Here is an 18,013-nt window from a genome sequence, read left to right as displayed (position 1 = left end):
TGAAACTTGCAGACCAAATTTGACCCAACACCATCTACAATTACAAGCTTCATGGAAATAATGTCAAAAAGCCCATCACTCAAGTGATAAAAATTGATGAGATGCATTAAACATGTGCATCAGAGCCCACCAAATTCCTTGACCAGAGTCACCCTCTGACTCCGAATGGCCAGAGAATCCAAAACGGGCTCAACTAAACCTGGATGAAAACTGAGAGAGAGCTAAAATAACATTGTAGGCCTGGATTATGATCAAGGGCTCATTCACACTAGAATGCCATGCAGGCAACCAGTGTTCTGTGCTGGTTTCCCGCACTGCCCCTGCGATCTGCAGTGGGTGTCAGTGCAAAGTTAACACCCCCCCCCCCCCCCCAAACGCTGTACGCAAATGCAATGTGTTTACCTGCACCGGATTGCATGTTACAAACGTACCATGTGATCCAGTTGCAGTGCATTTCCAAAAGTAGTGCATGCACTACTTTTGGTGCAATGCAATTTCAGCCCATTCACAATGAATGGGCTGAAATTGCACTGCACAGAAATGCATGTGAATTGCACAGGAACACGCAACATGATCCTGTGCGATTCACATGTAGTTCCTATTGTGAATGGGCACTTAGGCCCCTCTCACAAGGGGCAGACTCTGCCAGCTTAGTGGGGAATCTGTCCGCTGGTCGCCGCTGAGCAGGCGGATGACAGGTTCTTGTCTGCTCTGCTTATGCAGAGCAGACACACACACAGCCCACTCTCCTTGTAAAAAAAAAAAAACACCTGCCGTTTACACCTGACGCCATCTGATCCGACCCTCTAGTCCAGGAGTCTCGAACTGGTGGCCCTCCAGCAGGTACAGAACTATTCCCATGAGGCATTGCAAGGGTGACCGTTACAAGCATGATTCCCATAGGCAGAGGCATGATGGGACTTGTAGTTCCGCAACAGCTAGAGGGCCGGCAGTTTAAAACCCCTGTGCTAGACAGATGGGAAACAAATGGGATCCCCATCCATCTGTTTTTAGCGGCTAGGATCGGATGTCAATGGATGCATGTTCATTGACATCTGCCACTCCATAGAGGGCAAAGGATGGTCCGATCGGGTCTGCCTAAAAGACTGACAGGCGGACCCAATCGGTCCGACCAAGTGAAAGGGGCCAAAGATTGAATAACCAGCAAACCGTTTTGGATTTTACTTTCGGAAACAGTACAGAGGTCCTTAAATTGGATACTGAATGCACTGATCTTTTGATTGCATGACACATGCTTTAAATGGTCTATAAAGCAATAGAAGGATTAGAGCAATTATGGACTACTCCAGGGACCCTGTGGGGCACTCTCACTGACACAGAGCGGCTTCTGAGAATAGGATCCTGACTGCTGTATCTTGGCTCATTCCGAGGTCCAGCAGTCCTCCAACACATACATGAGTGGAGAATGCCATCATCTTCATACATGCTATCATATGCTGCAGATTTGCTACAGTAGCCTGGTTTGGTGGTGGCCTTATGCTCGCCTTTTTTTGGTAAAAAGAATAAATTAATTGTAAAAACACCCCCATACTTTGTTAAAATGCTTATCTTTCTTTGGGAAAATTCTTTACTGTAATGTTCCATGTTAAGAGATCTCTTGTGAATTCTTAGCGCTCTTTTTAGCAAATTTCAGGTAGCCAAATGTCTAGACCAGTGTTTCTCAACTCCGGTCCTCAAGGCGCACCAACAGGTCATGTTTTCAGGATTTCCCTCAGATGAAACGGCTGTGGTAGTTACTAAGGCGGTAAAACTGATTAAATCACCTGTGCAAAATAATGGAAAGCCTGAAAACATGACCTGTTGGGACGCCTTGGGGACTGGAGCTGAGAAACACCCGTCTAGACCTTGGTCATGTGGCAAACCACTGGAAGGATTCACAGATCCACCTTTTCTCTAATGCCCTGTACACATGGTCGGATTTTCCGACGGAAAATGTGTGATAGGACCTTGTTGTCGGAAATTCCGACCGTGTGTAGGCTCCATCACACATTTTCCATCGGATTTTCCGACACACAAAGTTTGAGAACAGGCTATAAAATTTTCCGACAACAAAATCCGTTGTCGGAAATTCCTATCGTGTGTACACAAAGTGCCACGTATGCTCAGAATAAATAAAGAGATGAAAGCTATTGGCTACTGCCCCGTTTATAGTCCCGACATACGTGTTTTACGTCACCGCGTTTAGAACGATCGGATTTTCCGACAACTTTGTGTGACCGTGTGTATGCAAGACAAGTTTGAGCCAACATCCGTCGGAAAAAATCCTAGGATTTTGTTGTCGGAATGTCCGATCAATGTCCAACCGTGTGTACGGGGCATAAGACTACCAACAATTGCAGGAGCTATTTAAGCACATTAAGCCACTAGGTTACGAGTGTTCTGATCATTTAGGTCCACTTTAGGATCTTTAACACCCCAAGGCTCTAGATCAGGGATCCTCAAACTACAGCCCTCCAGCTGTTACGGAACTACACATCTCATGAGGCATTGTAAAACACTGACATTCACAGACATGACTAGGCATAATGGGAATTGTAGTTCCTGAACAACTGGAGGGCCATAGTTTGAAGACCCCTGGTCTAGATGATGGAAGGTTTAAAGGAAACCAGTAGGCTGCCACTGATAACCCCCTTCTGAAAAAACTGGTTAGTATACAGGTTACCACTCTGACATCGGTGCATTTTAAGACAAAGACCCAGGAAAAGTTTCTTGCTGCATACTTGTTCTGGATCATTGACTCAAAAAGAATTGCGGCCAGTCACAGCCAGGAAAATGGCTTTTTCAGAAGGAGATCAGCAATGACTGCCTTTGTATTTTTCATGAGATGTCTTCCGTTTTAAAGTGGACATTATCCTAGACTGAGATGTCATCAGTCTGATGTAGATAGGAGGAAGTATTTCCTCAGTCTTTTTTCCCCTCAGTGATGAGACTGCAACATTGTAGGAAGTCGCAACGTGTCAGATATATGTGAACACTGCCAAGAACTACACTGTCACCCGGATTTATGTAACGGTGCCATTTCTAAGCCAGCATATTAGTCCCAGAAGTACATGCTGACCCTGGATGATGCTTGAATAAAAATGGCATCCTTGTGGAGAAAATGGTATTGTCCATGGGAATATTTAATCTCTGGGAGAGGTAATAGATACGTATAAATCTAGCCATACACTCTTGGGAAAAAACAGTGTGGATGCAGGAATCTCCTCTGCTGGGTGTTGTATTCAGACACTTGTGGCTGTCTGAGGTCCTGGACAATGATTGGCTGCAGTCATTGTTTTGACGATAATCCTCCTCCCAGCTCTTTCAGATTTCTTTTTAGAAGTTTGTTGAGTCAAGCCATGCCAATGGGGCCATCTAGAAATTGAATTCTGAAAAATCGGCTAAAATTCTATATACCTTTTTAAATAGAACCTGTCAATGATGACATATTGGAACTGCCACATCTAGTTACCTGTGTAGAATCTGGGAGAGCTCTGCCCACGTGTTCAGTATCAGGAAGTGGAGCTTGGAGATGATTTTAATAAAAGTAAAAACATGGCATAACAGTTTTCAGCCAATCAGAATTTGCTTTTGCGTAGTTTTGGTTGTAAGTGGTTGTTAACCTCAGACATGAAATATGAACAAAGCATACCCCTCTATAGTGTGTACTTGTCTCAGTTAAGAGCACAAAGGGCAAAAGCTGGCACAGCTCAGTCTGCAATGAAACCAATCGGCTTCCAGGTTTTATTGTCAAAGCTTAAAGTGGAACTTCAGTCATTTTTTTCAACTTTCCATCAATTAAATCTTCTGCCCTTGTTTTAATTTTGGATAGTAAAATATTTTTTTTCTCTGCCAGTAAATACCTTATACAGCTCACTTCCTGTCTGGTAAAAAGCCTAGGCTTATGATATCATACAAAGCGTTCTCTCTCTCTCTCTCTCTCTCTCTCTCTCTCTCTCTCTCTCTCTCTCTCTCGAGAGAGAGAGAGAGAGAGAGAGAGAGAGAGAGAGAGAGAGAGAGAGAGAGAGAGAGAGAGAGAGAGATTGCCAGGGAGGGGGGATGAGTCATAAGAGTGGCAATGAGAGCTTTAGAGCTGGAGGTGTGCCTCTCTGTAAATCCAGGAAGTGAACAGGCTGCAGCTTCAGCTGCCCACAGTTAAAATGGATGCAGCTAGACTTGGTGAAGGGAGATTTCTGCAGCATATTTGGCAAGTACAGAATCACAGTATATATAACATCTGCAAAGTGGTTGGAGGAAAGTTTCAGAATGGCTAAGATGTTTATCTGTCTCGCGTGTGTATCTCTCTTTTTTCTCCTCCTCCTCCGTTATTGTTGCTGAGAGAGATACACACGCGAGACAGATAAACATCTTAGCCATTCTGAACTTTCCTCCAACCACTTTGCAGATGTTTTATATACTGTGATTCTGTACTGCCAAATATGCTGCAGAAAATCTCCCTTCACCAAGTCTAGCTGCACTCCATTTAACTGTGGGCAGCTGAAGCTGCAGCCCTGTTCACTTCCTGATTTACAGAGAGGCCACACCTCCAGCTCTAAAGCTCTCATTGCCACTCTTATGACTCATCCCCCCTCCCTGGCAATCTCTCTCTTCTCTCTCTCAACTTATGTAGGAGGATTTGTTTTCATTTCTGTGTATGACCTGAGGATAGTCCCTTCACTGGGTATATGGAAGGGCTTACAACCACTTTAAAGGAAACCTGTCCTGAGTGAAATATATAGGAGAAATATATATAAGCTACCATTGCTGATCTCTTCTGAAAAAGCCGCTTGCCTCCTCCCCTGCTAATCCAGTGACTTCAATACTTTTTGGCTCGCTGACTTGGAACAAGTCTACAGATAGCAAGTTCTGACTCCATTCTGACTTGTCTTCTTGCCTGCTCGGCGGCTCAGAAATTATTAGTCATTTGATCAGGAATGCCAAGCAACTTGCATTTTCAGCATTTCTGTAAAAGATCTGTGATCAGTTGCTGTGGGTTGGGGCACCCTGTTGTCTCTCGTCAGTAATAAAGCCCAGTACATAGACATCTTGTGACTGACGTAGCAATGCCTGGTTTTGCTTAGATGCGATTTTATTTGAGATTCTATTTCTGTTTTATTTGAGTCTATCTCAGCACCTTTTCCCTCCTCTGGATGTATAGCAAGGCTTTGCTTGCTGGCTGTTCTATATCCAGCAGACTCTTGGACCAGGCCAACACATGATCTGTGGCTAGCATCTCCTGCCACGTCTGTACTTTTAATTCAGATCGAGGTTACTCGCGCACCCCTCTCCTCCCACCACCCCCTCTTTCCACTCCACAGGCTCACGTTGTTCTTTGGCTTCAGACGAGTGGCGTGTCCAACGCCGAGGAGATTTTAACTCTTTGTTAAATTACACAAAGCCTTTCCTTTTTTATATACAGTGTAAAATTAAGGGGATTAGCCTGGACCATTATGATGGATAAGAATCAAACGAAAAGATTTTTTTGGGGGAAAAAGTCAGTGCCAGCCCCACATTAAGTTCTGCTAAGCTTTGTTTGCAGATCCCCTGAAAGTAATTGTGACTTAAAACTTTATTGCCTGCATCTTGTTACAATTCAGCCTTGGCTAATGCCTGCCACCTGGTGGGCAATAATGAAAATGATTGTTCATTTGTTAATAAAGGCTACAAGTCTGCCCTTGACCCCCCTTAACGTCAGCTGTACACATATATGTAGCAGCATAGCGGTGGGCTTTAACACCGAGCTGACCCAAAATAAGTGTACCGCTTGGTGTCCCTTGTTTGTGCTGAGAGCATGCTCACTTAGTGACCCCCCCCCCCAGTGCAGTGACTGTGTTGTCACCAACAGTTCCTGGTCATTTTTTATGATCAGTAGCTGGTGGGGTGGGCTCCTGATCACCATGATGCCAAAAAACAGTGATCACATGCTCGTGAAGCCCATGGAACACCTCTGACCTTACAAACTTTTAAAGGGCCGCCTGGAAAGGCTACCTATGATGTGCTCAATCAAACCTTAATGCCCCCTTCCCCAGAAGCATATAGTCACTTCTCCGTCATTTCCTCTACTGCTCTGTTCAGCTGCCAGAAATTAAAGGGAATATTCATGTAAACTCAGACACTGTTCCACCCAAATCTCTCCACCCCATGTGACAGCTGTGGGCCAATTGCTGAAATGAGAGTAAAGGATACAAGTCACATGCTTCTCCATACATGGAAGTACTGTGTTGTTGTTTGTTTGTTTTTTTTTAAAGCTCCCAGCAGTGGCAGGGTGAAGGAAAAGTGTGTAAGTTCTGCTAGAGAGGGGTACAATAAAGCAAACCTTTTGCTTTGCCCTGCATGGGCAAAGCAAAGATTTGTTTTAATTATTGCCGTGCCATATATATTATGTGCCAGTATTGGTGCTGCTATTGATTAGGAAAGGACCAAACAATACAGGGTACCCTTTCTTTTAGCTTCTGGCTTTAGATTACATTTGCAGATTTGAGCTACTGAGACAAATACGGGTCCTTTCTATTGGCTAGTAGACTGAGATCTGGGCAGTGTCACTTACAAGGATCATTCTGAAATCTGCTCAGCCTTATTTTTTTTAGCCCAAACTCAACCTTTTATTGTCTGATTACTTGCCTGTTAGTGATTTTCCAGCAGTAAAATTTTAGGGAGCAATGTTTGCCTCTGCTTTTAATCTCCCAATTTATTAATCCCTATACTAGCCAACTCACACAAGTGTTTCCTAAACCTGAACTTCAGGGAAATGGCAAAATGACCTAAATGCATCAAGCAGGTAAAATAAGTATTAAACGCATCACAATTTTACTAGGTAATTCTATTTCTAAAGGTGCTGTTGACATGAAATTTTCACCACATGTCGGTAACAACCTGTGCATTCCATACATACAAAAAAACCAAAACGCATAAGTTCAGAAATTAAAGTGTTCTACTTACCTGTTCTTTTGCAGTGGATTTGCACAGAGCAGCCCAGATCCTCCTCTTCTCGGGTCCCTCTTCTGTAATCCTGGCCCCTCCCTCTGTTGAGTGCCCCCACAGCAAACGGCTTACCATGGGGGCACCCGAGCTGAGTCACAGCTCTGTGTCCATTCACACATGGAGATGACTTTGATTGACAGAAGCGGGAGCCATAGAATGCATTAAGAGAAAAAACACCTTCTGACTTTACAACCCCTTTAAGTGTAATAAAATGGAATGACACAGTGAAAAAGTATTGAACACACTAACTGAAATTTATTTAATACTTTGTACAAAATCCTTTGATTATGACAGCTTCAAGACGCCTCCTATATGGAGAAACTAGTTGCATGCATTGCTCAGGAGTGATTTTGGCCCATTCTTCCACACAAACCGTCTTCAAATCTTGAAGGTTCCATGGGCCTCTTCTATGAACACTGATCTTTAGTTCTATCCATAGATTTTTTTTATTTGACTGAATTCAGGTGTTTGGCTGGGCCATTCTAGTACCTTTATTTTCTTTCTTTGAAACCAATTGAGAGTTTCCTTGGCTTTGTGTTTGGGATTACCGTCTCGCTGAAATGACTTCCCTCGTTTCATCTTCATCATCCTGGTAGATGGCAGCAGATTTTTTTTACCAAGAATGTCTTTGTACATTTTTCCATTCATCCTTCCTTTAATGATATGAAGTTTGCCAGTACCGTATGCTGAAAAACAGCCCCATACCATGATGTCCCCACCTCCAAACTTCACTGTTGGTATGGGGGTGTTTGACCTCCAAACATGATGTGTATTATGGCTTCCAAAGAGTTAAATTTTGGTCTCCTCAAACTATATTCTCCCAGTATTTCACAGGCTTGTCTAAATGTTGTGCAGCAAACTTTAAATGAGCATCAAGCCATCAACATGCTTTTTCTTCAGCAATGGAGTCTTGTGTGGTGAGTGTGCATACAGGCCATGGCGGTTGAGTGCAATATTTGTTTTCTTTGCAACAATTGTACCTGTTAATTCTGAAGCTCTCCACAAGTGGTCCTTGGACCTAGGACAACTCCTTCTGATAATTCTTTTCACTCCTCTGTCTGAAATCTTGTGAGGAGCACCTGGTTGTAGCCAGTTTATGGTGAAATTATGTTCTTTGTATTTCCAGATTATGCACACGGAAGGTTTTTTACCTTCATACAAAGAGTGCGTGAAGGTAAAAAGCCTTGAGCCTTTACAACCACTTTAACTTAATTACTAAAAGTGTTTTCTGTCCATCCAGTCCTAAGAGTTACACAGCTTTAATATGTGACAAAAGACGCAATAAAAAAAGGTTAAACAATAAATATATATATATAAACAAAGACCCAAGTTGCTGCTAAAACACAGTTGATTGATTTGACTACACCAATACAGTAATAAACTATGATGTAGCCGTGCAACTTAATCTCAAAATAATTTCAACAAAATCCAAATAACACACAGTCCATGTAATATCGTGCTTCCAGCCACCAGCGTGTATGGCGTATGGCGAAGTGTATCTTCCAAATTTTCACACCCTACTCATGCTTTGCATGCTTCCACCTTGTGTAAACGGTGAATGCAAAAAAGCAGTTTTTGACCTTGATTCTAAGATTATTAGTGAGCATTCACCTTTTACACAAGGTGGAAGCATGCAAAGCATGGGTGGCGTTGGATAATTTGGAAGATACGCCATACATGCTGGTGGCTGGAAGCACGATATTACATGGACTTTGTGTTATTGGACTTTGTTAAAATTATTTAAGAGATTAATTGGTGCTACATCATAGTTTATTACTGTAATAGTTACACAGCTCTGCTACACAGCACAGTCCTATCTGGCAGGGCAGGGGACTTGAGCTTTCTTTTTGCAGTTTCACTTTCACTTACAGGTCCTCTCCCCACTCGGTGACTGGGCAGTGAAAGGAAAAACCGCACATTAGCATCTTTATCACTTTGTCACTCTGCTCCCACTTTCTATCAGCATTGCTCCTGCACTCTAGCACTCGTGGCTAGGTGCTTTTGCATCTCTGAGCTCTGCTATACAGAATGTAATGTAGACTGCAAGAGGCTGATACCAAGTAAAATTATTTACGATTATTAATGTGTTAATGATTTTTTTATGTGTCTGGAGTTCATCTTTAAGTCGGTCATTTCCCTTAGATCACATACAGCAGTTTATAGGTGGATTTAATGAGTTGGTAAAATGAGTGCTGGCTCTTCTGATTTTACTTGACTTTGTATATGAGATTAAATGCTTATAGTTTTTTTTTTTTTTTTTTTTCTGCAGTGGAAAACATTGGTCATTGTGAATTCGCTCACTTGCGAGATCTTCTGATAAGGTGAGTCGGCAAGCAATGTGTTACCGCAGTTTATCACATATTGCATTCTATCTAGAGGCGCCCATGTTTCATTAACCTAATAAAGGAAATACCACCAGAATTTTACAATATATGGCAATTTATTTATACAGCATTATGCTCTTCATATTAGTGTTTTACTAAGAGAAAGGATGATGCCATGTCTATAATATTGTCTCCCTTTTTCATGTGTGCATCCTCTGTTGCAGTAAGCATGATATTTCTTGTAACCGACACCTTGTGGCCTTACACCAGCTACTTCCTTCCTCCCTGTGAAAATGTCAGACATACTTCTCTCTTCTGTATTGCATTATCTTGGTTGAATTTTTGGCTTGTGGGACTTTGTTCTGAGAAAATAATATATATATATATATATTAGTGCCTTCAAAAAGTATTAATACCCCTTGAAATTTTTTGTCACATTTTGTCATGTTACAACCGAAAACAAATGTATTTTATTTGATAGACCAACACAAATTTAATTGTGAAGTGGAAGGAAAATAATAAATGGTTTTCAACATCTTTTACAAATAAATATCTGAAAAGTGTGGCATGCATTTGTATTCAGCCCCCCTGAGTCAGCTGCAAGTTTTTTGGAGATGTCTCTACCAGCTTTGCACATCTAGAGAGTGACATTTTTGCCCATTCTTCTTTGCAAAATAGCTCAAGCTCTGACAGATTGGACGGAGAGCGTCTGTGAACAGCAATTTTCAAGTCTTGCCACAGATTCTCAATTGGATTTAGGTCTGGACTTTTCATTCTAACACATGAATATGCTTTGATCCAAACCATTCCATTGTAGCTCTGACCGTATGTTTAGGGTCGTTCTGCTGGAAAGTGAACCTCCGCCCCAGTCAAGTATTTTGCAGACTCTTAACAGGTTTTCTTCTAAGACTGCCCTGTATTTGGCTTCATCCGTCTTCCCATCAACTCTGACCAGCTTCCCTGTCCCTGCTGAAGAAAAGCATCCCCACAACATGATGCTGCCACCACCAGGTTTCACGGCGGGGATGGTGTGTTCAGGGTGATGTGCAGTGTTAGTTTTCCACCACACATAGCATTTTGCTTTTAGGTCAAAAAGTTCAAATTTTGGTCTCATCTGACCAGAGCTCCTTCTCACGTGTTTGCTGTTTCCTCCACATGGCTTCTTGCAAAATGCAATTGGGACTTTTTATGGCTTTCTTTCAACAATGGCTTTCTTCTTGCCACTCTTCCATAAAGGTCAAATTTGTGGAGGGCATGACTAATAGTTGTCCTGTGGACAGATTCTCCCACCGGAGGCAGCCATGTCTTGGTAGGTTTGCAGTTGTGCCATACTGCTTTCCATTTTCGGATGATGGATTGAACAGTGCTCTGTGAGATGTTCAAACCTTGAGATATGTTTTTATAACCTAACCCTGCTTTAAACTTCTCCACAACTTTATCCCTGACCTGTCTGGTGTGTTCCTTGGCCTTCATGAAGCTGTTTGTTCACTAAGGTTCTCTAACAAACCTCCTGAGGGTTTCACAGAACAGCTGTATTTATACTGAGATTAAATTACACACAGGTGGACTCTATTTACTAATTAGGTGAGTTCTGAAGGCAATTGGTTCCACTAGATTTTAGTTGGGGGTATCAGAGTAAAGGGGGCTGAATACAAATGCACGCCACACTTTTCAGATATTTATTTGTAAAAAAAATTTGAAAGCCATTTATCACATTCCTTCCACTTCACAATTATGTGCCATTATTTATATATATATATATATATCCCTGCCAAAGAAACCCTCCATCGATTTAGTGGGGTGGGGGCTTCCATTTTTTTGCCCGGTCTTCTTTCCGGGTTCTGTGCCTTCAGTCGCTTGAATGGCCAGGCTGCGATTACATCAATCACGCACATGCACACGAGAGTCGTATTGCCGCGGCACAAATCTGGACCATAAATGTACTCTGAGCTGCACATGCATGGCTTAGTGTACATGACAGCTGACAGGCAGGGGGAAGCTTTTATGACAGACGAGACCGATGGGGTCTTTTCTGTCATAAATACCCTACCTGTGAGCAATTTTTTTAAAACTAAGTTTACTACCACTTTAATGGCTTATTACTTCGGGGTCATAGTTCCTCAGTCTCTTCCCTACCTTCTTTTTGGATTTTCCCAGCTACTTTCGAAAGCGTCTCTTCCTGACACATAATTCTGAAAAAAAAAAATTAAAAATCTCCATTAAATCCCAGGTCTAATCAGAGGTAAGTATTTGTTGGCTTGGACGGAACTTTTTTTTTTTCTTTAAAGGCAGCAACAAAGGGAATAGTATACAATGTAAAACACGCTAGATCCTGGTTAGAGCTACTGACCAACTCCCATCACCTTGACATTAAAGCGGAGCTCCAGCCCCCCCACCAAAAAATTAATCAGCAGCTACAAATACTTTAGTTATTCGGACACTTACCTGTCCAGAGATCCCAAGATGTCAACACCCCAGCCATTTTTTCAGTTGGCTCTCGGGTGCTGCTGCTGCCATTTCCTGTAGGGGAAACTGGCAGTGAAGCCGGTACCCTACTACGCATGTGCAAATCGCACTGCGTTTTGTGAATGGCCAGGGGAAAGAGGAGGGGGGCGAAGTCACCCAGAAGCGGGCACCTGTCAAAAACAGGCACTGCAAAACAGAATCCAACAGGTTATGGTAAACGAATGCGTTTCGAAGGTTCAGACACCTATATCAGGGTGCCCAATAATAAAGGGATACTATAAGCATAAAGTACATTTTTGACTTTGTCTAGTTAATACATTTTGCCAACATCTAGCTTGTTAAAGAACTACAACCAGAGTTGAGTGCTTCAGTTTTCATTTTGAAGTTCCCCTGGCAATCTCCTTTTCTTGCAGCCAGTAAATATTACATGTTGGCCCCGTTTACTTTAGTAGGGAATTTCCAACGCAATGACAGCCACAGCACCAGGACCTTAGAATGGTCTAATTTCTGGAGAATCATGACTGAATTTTGCATCTTGGGTGACCTTCCCTCACCAAGCCTGCTGAAGAAGACAGGAGGCTTTTCTAAAATGTATCTAATGCCACGTACACACGAGCAGACTTTACAACAGACTTTGCCCGGCGGACGGGATTTCATCGGACAATTCGATCGTGTGTGGGCTTCAGCGGACTTTGCTCAAAAGTTGGACGGACTTAGATTTGAAACATGTTTTAAATCTATCCGTCGAGCTCGAGTCTGGACGAAAAGTCCGCTCATCTGTATGCGATGGACAAAAAAGCCACGCTAGGGCAGCTATTGGCTACTGGCTATGAACTTCCTTGTTTTAGTCCGGTCGTACGTCATCACGTACGAATTCAACAGACTTTGGTGGATTGTGTGTAGGCAAGTCCGTTCATTAGGAAAGTCCATCATAAAGTCCGGCGTAAGTCCGCCGAGCAAAGTCTGCCGTAAAGTCCGATCGTGTGTACGCTGCATTAGTCTGTATCAAAACATATTTTCTTTTTTTGGATAAAGCAGGGAAGGACTAGAACATCTGTCAGGTTAGATTGCTGTCTTCGTACCTATTGGGGAGATTTGCACTCTCGGGTGGCTTGGAGACCATATTACTGTAAGGGAAAAAGAGATTTTTGTAGAGACTTCCTCTTACTTCCTGTTGTTTCTATGGGACAAAAGGTAATTCTCCGCAAAAGGGTTAGAATCCCAACCACGACACTACCTGCTTGGAGTTTGCATGTTCTCCCTGTGTCTGCGTGGGTTTCCTCCGGTTCTCCAAAGACATGCTGGTAGGTTAATCCTTGTCAGTTGGATCCTGTCTAAATTGGCCTTAGTATATGTACGAATGGGAGTTAGGGCCCCTAGATTGTAAGCTCCTTGAGGGCAGGGACTGATGTGAATGTACAATATATATATATGTGTAAAGCGCCGCGTAAATTGACTGCACAATATAAGTACAGTGCTAAGCATTGCTATACTAAACGCCATTATCTGGTTTTCTCATGCAGGACGCACATGCAGAACATCAAAGACATAACAAGCAGTATTCATTTTGAAGCATATCGCGTCAAGAGGCTTCAAGAAGGAAACATGCTCTCCAACGGCACATCGGAAAAAGACTACTCTTCCAATGAGATATAATCCTGGGATCGTACACCCTCCATCATGTTCATCCTGTCCTTCAGTTTCTATGTGTTCAGCTCCTGTGACATTGTGCAGGAGGAATAGAGGGAAGGAAGTACAGGAAGGTTAGCCCATTAATTTTCAGGGTCTCCAGGTCTGACTGGGCCTTGATCTGCAAGTTTGTGCCATAAAAGGGAGAAGGCATCATGGCAGTCATTAGACTAAGAGGGGGACAGTAGACATCTGTATTTAGTTATTTTTTCCTACTAGTGTGAGCCACTTAACTGCCTTGTTACATTGTGCAGTACCCTTTTCATTGCTACGGTGAACTGTACAGAGATATAGCTCATTGTAATTCCATTTGGCTCTCTCATTTTCTGAAACCTTTCTGCAGTTTGCTCTATCATCAGGGAGCTCAGAGCAAAGTATTCCTAGCAAGAATGTCATATAGTAAAATTTTTGTTTCATTCTTAAGTGCCGAAAGTCAAATTAAAGAATGTGAATGTGAAAGTGCATTTCATCTATGGATTGTGGGCTGAATTGGTATTTATTATTCCTGTGAAAGAAGATGGAAAACGGATGAGATTGAAAGTGGATTAAGGAAGTTTTATTCATTTTAAGAAAAAAAAATGCTTTGTTTTTGAGATTTTCGGAGAACCTTATTTGTCAGTTGTTTACTTTACCCTTCTGGTTTGATCGCATTCCTTGCAGTTCTTCCCCTCTCATCAAACTGTTGAACTGCCCCCTCCTTCCTATTAGACCAAGTTTTCTTCTTGATGACATTTTTTTACATTTTTGTTATTTATCTGTTTTTTTGTCCCCCCCCCCCCCTTTGATCTCTCCAATATTTTTCTTCTTATTGCCACTATTTTGTAATTTATCACTCATCATGGCATTGTAGTATTAAAGTGTCTGTCAGGGAAAATTTAAAAAAATATATGTAGTAAATCTCTGCAATACATGCACATTTCTCTGTTATCGCTTTAAAAACATTGCAGGTACAGTAAAATACCCGTTGATTCTGAAGAAATCCAGTGATCTTATTGCTTTCTGTAGCAAGCCGACAACGGTGCATTTGCTGCACTGTATTCCTAATCAGCCCTGTTGCCCTTCTGCCTTTATACTGTTATGGAGATGGAGGCGGAGGTGTTTAGTAACCCAACCAAAGGGGGCAGAGATGACAGGGCAACGTATACCAGGGCATGTTAGGGGCTCACTAGATTTCTAACAGGGCAACAGATATTTTTCTATATATGCCTCTTTTTTTTTTAAGGACATAACAATGGGACATGTTCATATATTACAGATAGGTAGTTCATATTTTTTTTTATGCCCAGACACGTGCTTTAAATCAAATTTCAATCAATGTTCACATTTTTCTTTTTTTCAGTACTAGAAGCAACCAGTCTATGTATTTGACTCAGTGGGTGGAAAACTAATGTGCTCCCTTCCAGGCAGGAATAATAAGCGTGTCTGTGTATTTATCTTTTTTTTTTTTTTTTTTTTTTTTCTAAGTATACCTGTCGCCCTTTCATTTGTAAAGTGTCCTATTATTAATCTCTGATTTACCCTTCTCTAAAAATCCTTCCACTTGCTAAGCTGCGCTCCATTAAAATGTAAAAATAATAATAAAAAAAAAATAATCATTTACTTGTCGAGTTGCTATGTTTTAGCAAATAAAAAACTATATCATCCAAAAGATTTATATATATTTCACATGCTAAGGATTAAGGTATGAAGAGACAGGAAGCTCCATGCACTTGCCAACCTGTCTGTGATGTTATTGTAATGTCCTTTTGTTAAGAGGAAACGTTAATGTGTTTCATTTTTGTAATGCTTGTTTTTTGTTTTTTTGTTTTTTTTTTCTGGCTTAAGTTCCCAGATTTCCTAAAGTGGCCTTTTATTTGATTTATATGCATTATGACAAACTAGTCCTTTTTGTATAAATAATAAAGATGTGTTTTAAAATGTATTTCCTAAAATAAATGTTACAAATGCAGATTTCCTCATTTTTCTTCTGAAAAGGGTTTTTGGCATGGCTGTGCCCAGTACATGTTTGGCCCAGTGCAGTCTTAAAGTGTTACTCAACCCAGGACCCTGTATTCACTATATCTGGTTCCCCACAGTACACGGAAATGCAATTATTTTAGTAAATATAAACTTCTTTTCTCATCAGCAGTATATAGCAGTCTTGTGACTTCTATCGGTGTCTTGCCGTGCACTGATTAAAGCTTGTAGGAGTTGTCCTCATTCTGCTCTGACTGTCCTATGAGGAGATTAATTATATATATATATATATATATTTAGATATTTATTTATATTTTGTGTGTGTGTATAGAGAGAAGGTCAACTTAAAAAGGTTGTTGCTCAGAAGTGGAGTACAACAGCCTTGGCAGGCATGTAGAGCACCAGGGATAATGTGTCTTGCACCCAAGATGAGGGGTATGTACTCTTACCGGAAGCAGTGAACTAGAGTGTCAGCGACGAGTCACTCATGCAAGAATGACCCAATCAGCAGACTTCCAGAAATGATCCAGGGAATCCAGCGAACTGCAAGAAAGAATCCAGGAAATTGTGCGGATAAACGTGAGGCTGGAACTCGGGTGTTTAAATGGCTGGAGTGGAAAGCCAAAAACTCTCTCATCCGAGGGGATATAGAAAGAAAAAATGCCTCCATATGGTGTAGGTCAAAAAGGTGGGGTTTATTGAAAAAAACAACATTCATCCATGAATATAAAACTGTGCTCACAGAATAAAGATCAATGTGGGGAGCTGAAAGCCAAGGCTGACGCGTTTCAACTGGGGCATACATCACGTTTATAGACGTGCAAAAGTTTATCCATAAACTCAGTATCCAGAGACATTTCCTCACACAACCTCCAAGATCAGCTCAATTAACGGCTCGAGATGACCATGTTCATTTGGGCTTATCTAACCCTTCTTTGTTCATCCCACCTGGGACTATGGCACCTTCAATTAATGTTTTTCGTAACCTTGTGTTACCCCACAAAAAAGTTCACATCAATCCAGCCATTAAGGCAGGATGGAAACAACTTTGTGAATGAAAAAACTTGATCATCTGGGGGGGGATTGTCATATTAGATAAAAAGGTCTATGTGAAGGAGATGAATAAGATCCTTGGAGATCATAGCACATATAGTCGCATTCCCATGGACCCTACATCTAGCAATAAAAATGCCCTTTGTTGACCTTGTTAATGAGGGTTCTTCGTTGGGCATTCTGGACAAAAAAGAGGAGCATTTTTTTAGTACCTTTTGGCTCCTCATATCCCTGCAATATACTACCTTCCTAAGGTACATAAAGACCCAGTCAATCCCCCTGGACGTCCCATAGCCAGTGAGATTGACTCGGTCACATCCAGAATAGGAAGGTATGTAGACTTTCATCTCCAGCCAGTAGTCAGATTAATTCCCTCCTACCTTAAGGATACTCGAGACACCCTCAGACTCTTAGAATCCATTGAGTATTGGGATGGCATGATTTTAGCGACATCAGATGTTGCTGCCCTATATACATGTATCCCTCATGATTTAGGTTTTTCTGCGGTTGAACACTATCTATTTAAAAACACAACTCTTCCTTTGATTCAGGAGAATTTCATTATGGAATTTCTCAAGTTTGCTACCCAATACAATTATTCACTCCTAGTTTGGTGAACTTGTTCATGGCCCAGTGGGAGAAGGATGTAGTCTATGTCCTTAAGAGACCAGAGCTAGTTCTCTGGGCCAGGTACATTGACGACATCTTCCTCCTATGGAATGGTGATCGGGAATCTCTTGATGCCTTTATGACTTCACTCAATCATAATGATAGGTGTGTTGTCTTGAGCTATGAGGCTAGCCCTACCACCATTCATTTTCTCGATCTTGAGATATCAGGAATTGATCATCGTTTAGAATTCTAAAACCTATTTTAAACCTACTGACCCGAATGAATACATTCCGGTCGATAGTTGACACCCTACACAGTGGCTTAAATCAGTTCCACGCAGGTTTCTTCATATTATAAAGACTGTATGCGTAAGCTCCTGAAGAAGTGTTCATACACGTAACCTGTAGAGCCGAGCTACTGCACACTTTGATCTACTCGTATCAATTCTGCTAGAACAATCATTATTGTCTCAATGAGGACATCGTGATCATTCAGGATTAATTCTTGGTGTATGGGTTATGTGCTGTAATAGTATATAGGCAATTCCTACATTTTTGCACCATGCCCACTAACCAGCTAAACACAATGGGGGTGGGGTATTACATGTAGATTAACCACTTGCTGACTGCTGCATGCCGATATACGTTGGCACAATGGCAGCGGTGGGCAAATGGATGTACCTGTACGTCCTCTTTGATTGGTGGGGCTAGCGGGCACGCCTGCCGTGTACAGCGTGACCGTGCCTGCGGGACTTGTCCACTGGTGTCCCAGCGATCATGTCATGGAGCCACAGAACGGGGAGATGCCTATGTAAACAAGGCATTTCCCTGTTCTGCTTAGTGACATGACAAAGATCACTGCTCCCTGTCATCGGGAGCAGTGAGCGCTGTCATGTGAGTGGTAGCCCATCCCCCCACAGTTAGAATCACTCC

The 18,013-nt window shown here is 41.9% G+C and overlaps 1 protein-coding gene across 4 annotated transcripts in view; it reads left to right on the top strand.

Annotated features, from left to right (window-relative positions):
- SEPTIN9 (septin 9) overlaps window positions 1-15,408 on the top strand; it is a 405,962-nt gene extending 390,554 nt beyond the window's left edge. For all 4 annotated transcript variants that reach the window (XM_073606240.1, XM_073606242.1, XM_073606241.1 and 1 more), the window contains 2 exons: window positions 9,251-9,302; window positions 13,295-15,408. In XM_073606240.1, the coding sequence (XP_073462341.1) occupies window positions 9,251-9,302; window positions 13,295-13,427 (185 nt within the window). In that variant the 3' untranslated portion in view covers window positions 13,428-15,408. The remainder of the gene's footprint in view (window positions 1-9,250; window positions 9,303-13,294) is intronic.
- The last annotated feature ends 2,605 nt before the right edge of the window (window positions 15,409-18,013 follow it).

This window comes from Aquarana catesbeiana, linkage group LG12 (assembly GCF_042186555.1).
Source record: "Aquarana catesbeiana isolate 2022-GZ linkage group LG12, ASM4218655v1, whole genome shotgun sequence".
NCBI classification, from domain to species: Eukaryota; Metazoa; Chordata; class Amphibia; order Anura; family Ranidae; genus Aquarana; species Aquarana catesbeiana.
This window is presented reverse-complemented; position numbering and strand designations above follow the sequence as displayed.